This window comes from Myotis davidii, unplaced genomic scaffold, assembly GCF_000327345.1.
Source record: "Myotis davidii unplaced genomic scaffold, ASM32734v1 scaffold339, whole genome shotgun sequence".
Taxonomy (NCBI): domain Eukaryota; kingdom Metazoa; phylum Chordata; class Mammalia; order Chiroptera; family Vespertilionidae; genus Myotis; species Myotis davidii.
The window spans coordinates 1,966,013-1,971,879 of record NW_006290778.1 but is presented as its reverse complement, the minus strand read 5'-3'; the positions used below and the strand labels follow the sequence as shown (position 1 = coordinate 1,971,879).

The following is a 5,867-nucleotide window of genomic DNA, read 5'->3' as shown; positions in this document are numbered from 1 at the left end:
GGGCGGGATAACTGTCTTATATAAGAGAGGTCCACAAAGTTTTTCTGTAAAGAGCCAGATATTTTTGTTTTCAGGCCACATGCAGTCTCTGAACAAACATTCTCTGAACAAATATTCTTCTTTGTTTTGCTTTGGTTTGGAGGCTTTGTTTGTTTCTTTTTACCACCTTTTAAAAGGGTAAACGCCATTCTTAGCTCCAGGGCTTTACAGAAACAGGCCGCAGAGGCCAGATTTGGACAGCAAGCTGTGGACTGGCCACTCATGACTGGGAACAGCTGTGAAAGTGGACAGGAACTTTGTGTCTGGGGCCTCTTGGAGCACCAACCTGCAGGGACTCACCTTTCTCAGCTTCTTCCTCCTGGGGATGAGCAATATGTTGCCCTCACGTGCTCTTATTTCCCTAGACCAGTGGTTGGCAAACTCATTAGTCAACGGAGCCAAATATCAACAGTACTTTTTCAAAATAGACTCGCCTAGGCCGGAAACCGACTTCTGCGCATGGGCCACGAAGTTTCAATCACACTGTACATGCACACCCACACGTGGTATTTTGTGGAAGAGCCACACTCAAGGGGCCAAAGAGCCACTTGTGGCTTGTGAGCCAAAGTTTGCCGCCCACTGAGACTACTGATAAAGCAATCACTGGAAAATGGACAGTTAGAGGTAGTGAGCAGATAGTGTGATATATCCATATGATCACTAGAAGACTGCTTGTTCAAAGTAAATGTTGAGGCCTAAGGAATTTGGAGAAGTTGATGTCATCCATGTGTGTCATCCGTTGGGGGGTAGGAGGCTGAGGTGCCAAATTACTTTATTGGAAGAAATGGTGCAAATGAAAGGACATAAGTGGGTGATTTGGTACAAGTTACCTAAAAGGTAAAGGTAACTCCAACAGGCACCTTCTGCTGACCAGGATGGTCACCCCGTGGCTCTGGGTAGCAGCGTAAGGCTTAGCTCTCATCACTGTCTCCCAGGCTGTGCTGTCAAAGAGATTCTGGGGACCCATCTCTTGCACAAGTTGGTTATGAGGCCACCCAATTCTTTGATGGATTTCACCTGCTCACTCAGATCATGAGTCTCAATGAAGTCACACAAATGGGGCTCATTTCTGCCACTGGCCAGTTTGTGCAAGTCCAGTAGTGACTGATCCACACTTTTCTCCCAAGTGTAATGCACAGTCCAGTGCGCTCAGCCCCTTCTCCCAGTCGTCAGGTTTGGTTTCTTGACATCCTGAAGGAAGATTCGGCCACCTGGTTGGTTCTGCAGCTTCATTGGTTTCTCAGCATGCTCCCTCTCTTCATAGCTTGGTGAAGAAAAGATTTAGCAAAGTTCTTCAAAGCCAGATCACGGCTGTCAAAGTAGTAAAACGTAGGAAGCCTGGAGCTCCAGGTTGATGTGGCGGTTAATAGCAGCCTGGGAGTCCTGGTGGTAGTTCAGGCTGCACAGAACTGGAGTGCGGGGGTGGAGGGTGGAGGGTGGGGGGCCTTGGGGCATCCAAGGGCATGTAAGGAGGGGGCGGGTGGCTGGATTTGAGCAGCTGGCTGGGATGAGGGACGAGCACCAGGTTCAGTGTTGAAGCAGGAAACCTTGCCAACTCTCCGTGGAGACTAATGTTACCCATTAACTAATGTTTCACTTAACTTTTTCTGTATTTTTGTTTTAATTTTTAAGCTTAAAGAAACCTTGGATCCAGCTCTAGAACCCATTCTTTTGAAACAGATCTTCATGAGTGGTGGACGACTGCTCATTCACCTTGGAGACTCAGATATTGACTATGACAAAAACTTTAGGTTTTATATGACAACCAAATTGCCAAATCCCCACTACCTGCCTGAGGTATGAGCTGTGGGTCTGGAATTCCTAGCCTGAATGGATTACTAAGGTGTGACAGGTCTCTGACATGTGGTGGATCCCCACCTGAAGGGACTGAGTCTTCCCCAGCTCCCTGTCCCCTCTCCAAGCCCCGCTTCCTTCCATCACCCTCCACTCTTGCTTCTCTTCTGAGTCCTGATTCTGAGTCCAGTCACCCTTCTACTGGCCTTGTAGGTGGGACTCCAATCCTCCCCACTTGGTCCCCAGGCCACTGCGCATCTCTTCAGCCCTCTCACCATCTCCCTCATGGTCCATAGCTGCTCCTCACATCACAGGGCACCACCCCCTGTAATCATTCCTCTCCCTCCTTCGGCACAAGGCCATCTATGCCCTCTTATTGTGGCTGATACATGACTCAGAGTTTAGTTGAGAGTTTATGGAAGGGGCGCTGTCCATAGTTAAGTGTGCAGACACCCACGGCATATAGCCCCAAACAAGGAAAACTCTGCTGACCAGCAACATCAGAGAATCATGATTCCAATGTCTGTACTTGGGGTCCTGGGCGAGGAGTCATCTTGTCCCCTTCCTCATGCTCTTAGACTAGTTGAGGGAGCTGTGTGAACCCCTCTTCCATCACATGTCCCCGCGCCACAGTAGGATCCAGAACCTCTACTCTTGTGCTGCAGGGCCCACAGCAGTCGCCACAGCAATAAAGACAGCGGGGACTCCTCTCTTCCTTCCTAGAAGGGGCTCTGAGGAGCTCTTCACGCCCTGACCCTACCCCTTCCACCACTGCCCAACTCTGCTGCCAGAGCTCCCGGCACAGCTGCACGCTCAGCAGGGCCTTCCATCCCAGCAGGTCTCCGCTTCTCTAATGGGGCTGGGACAGTTAAGGAAGGGACTTTACTACTCAACACACACACACACACACACACACTAAGATAAGGGAAATGCCATTAAAAACCTAGGTCAAGGTTTTCTGTGTCAACCCCTGCCAGAGTGCATGACTGAAGTGCCATTTTAGAATTTAGAAAAGTGATCAACTGACAACCTTCAATTTCTTACTTATTTAACTTTTGAGAGGGAGCATTGCATACCCAAACCCAGCTCGGTGACTGTGGGGGAATTAGTCTGTTTCTTGGGTGTTCAAGTCCATCCACTATAAGGTAGAGACAATGCCTACCTCAAGAATTTGTTATGCAGATTAAATAAGAATAACATGTAAAATACATTACATGCAAACACCTACTCTCATTACATTTATTGCTATAATATTCTGATGACATTATTTAAATAAGTTAACACTTGTTGACTTATTTAAATAATGTCAGAATATTATAACAATTTTTATTAAAATGTTATGAGAAAATATGTAAAGCTCGATTTATTATCAATAGTATCTTCTCTTTAACTAGGACAAACTATGTGCAAGTTACTGTAACTAAGGGATTTTACTACCTCAATTGGTCCCCACATATACCTCATGAGTTGGTATCATCCCAATTTTCAAATATCAGGAACTGAAAGCTCAGTGTGAGTGAATGGCTCACACATGTACTAAAGGGTGCACGTGGAATCTGACCCCGAGCAATTGATTCTGTAACCCTGCTTCTTTTTAACCCTTTGCTGGTTCACCTATAACTGTGGCATGTGAGGAACTAGACTGTCACTCATACTGGCAGGGAGAATCATAAGAAGATTTTATAAGACAGGATGTTTGGTGTGTGTGCAGGTGGACGCGTATGTTCAGTGGGTAATGGAGAGCCATGTTCTAATGAAGAGTGCACTTCTCGTTTGCTCAGTATGAACTTAAGCATTTGAATGGACTCCATGCTCCTTTTCTAGGTGTGCATTAAAGTTACCATCATCAATTTCACTGTGACCAAATCAGGTCTGGAGGACCAGTTGTTAAGGTAATAAAAGGGGGAGGGGGAGTTCCTAATATTTTGTTTAGAAATTTTCACAAAAGAAAATTTTAATGTATTAAAAGAAAACATCACTCATAAACCCTCAACCACAAAGATAACAGTAAATGGCCAAGTTCTTTTCCTCTCTTCATTCTTGGCCATGGTTTGGGCCAGGCCTGCAACCCCGCCTTGCTCTTCCCCTTCACTGGGACTCCGATCTTGGGCAAGTAAATGAAGTCAGTCGTCCGATGGTTTCTAGAGACTCATTACTCCACACTGAAAAGGCACTACTGCTCTCAAATATATTTCTCCTGTCTCTCTTAACTCTAGTTATTTTCTTAGTGCATTTATTTTTATCTACAATTGTCTACCTAAAAAAAATATGCCTTCCCTTGGTATACTTTGTATGTGATTAAATCTCCATTCCCCAAAAATGAGATTATGGATTATTTATATTAACCATCGGAATTAGCCAAGAAGTTTAGAAGGCAAAATATTTTAAATACTTATTAAAATAACAACATTGATGTTAGTTAAAAACTATGTGTGTATATTGATTAACTTTAAAGGAAAATATAATTTAGACCCATATTCAAAATAAATATAATCCTTTATATTCGAGTCAAGATTATCCTGATATTCTCCCGTTATCAAAAATGAATTTAAGTCTCATTTTCCTTGTTTACTTTAGGAATCTATTCTGCCAGCTACTAACTTGCTTGAATTCTGCTAGGCTCACCCCTTTCCAGACAAAGGATCTGCCAGCTACTAACTTGCTTGAATTCTGCTAGATACCCTTTCCAGACAAAGGGTATCTCACCACAGTTCATGGCCATGTTCTAAGGACGTGGCTGAATATTTTGCACACCAGCTCAGTCCCATGAGGAGCTGAGCTCAGCTGTGTCGCTCAGCTGTCGCATGTGAGACTGCCTGGGCTGAGAGGCAGAAGTGCCCACAAGAGCAGGGGAATGTTGAGGCTCAGTCCTGGGGTGTTGAATCCCCGGGCTGCACTTTATACTCTTCTGAAAAAATTCTATAAACAAGTGGATTTGCAGTGATGATATCTTATGGTCTTCGTGTAATAATTTTTTAAGTTTCTGAATTCAGCATGTGCATAACAAATAAACAAGGAGCAACTTACTTTTGTGCTCTGACAAAGCCATAACATAGTATTCAAACTTTGGTTCTAGTGACGTGGTGCGACTTGAGAAACCCGAGTTGGAAGAACAAAGAATCAAGCTCATTGTGAGGATCAACACTGATAAAAACCAGCTAAAAACGATTGAAGATAAAATCTTGAAAATGCTCTTTACGTCTGAAGGTAATATTCTGGACAATGAGGAACTTATTGAGACACTCCAGGATTCAAAGGCAAGTAAGATCTTTTTAGTATTTATAAAAAGTGTGTGGCTCCAGAAGTTATAGCTACAGCCTTTGAGAGTTCCTGCAAAGCCTTGCACAGCAACAATGCCATGCACATCTGGGCTTCCAGGGCTCACTTACGAGTATACTTGTCTGGCACCAACCAAAGGAAGAGAGGATCAATTATAGTCAATGGCTCCTTTTGTCCGCATTTTTTTAAAATAAAACATGTAATGTAAAGAACTGGAACAAAATATAAGTTGAAAGGAATAACACAGTTATATATTCGCATTAATGTCGCCCCTCTGGGAAGTCTTCCAGTACTCCCAGCTGGAATTAGTCTCTCCCTCCCTAGAACACCTATTGCCTCTTATCTGCCCCTCTATTACAGTACTTGTCCCTGTTTACCTTATGCCACAGGTATCTATCATATGTCTTATCTCTTTTGTTGGTGGTTCATTTCTATGTAATAAGAATCTGAACAGTTCATCTTGATATTCTTTCTCCAAGGGCTAAGCGTAGTGCCTTGGAGGTGTATGGCGCTCAGTAAACATGTATTAATAGTACGAGGAAGTTTTACATTACATGTATATCTTGCACTGAATTATTTCTCAGATTCAAATCATAATTTTAAAAGCTTTTTTTTATTACAAAGGGTATTACATATGTGTCCATTTTTCCCCCTGCCCTAGACAGTCCCCTAGCCTCCCCTATCCCCCAGTGTCTTATGTCCATTGGTTATGCTTATATGCATGCATACAAGTCCTTTGGTTGATCTCTTACTCC

At 43.7% G+C, this 5,867-nt stretch overlaps 1 protein-coding gene across 1 annotated transcript in view; it reads left to right on the top strand.

The window, feature by feature from the left end:
• DNAH6 (dynein, axonemal, heavy chain 6) overlaps positions 1-5,867 on the top strand; it is a 219,792-nt gene that overhangs the window by 160,640 nt on the left and 53,285 nt on the right. Inside the window, 3 exon segments of the mRNA XM_015564106.1 lie at positions 1,672-1,836; positions 3,658-3,725; positions 4,910-5,090. Of these exon segments, the coding sequence (XP_015419592.1) occupies positions 1,672-1,836; positions 3,658-3,725; positions 4,910-5,090 (414 nt within the window).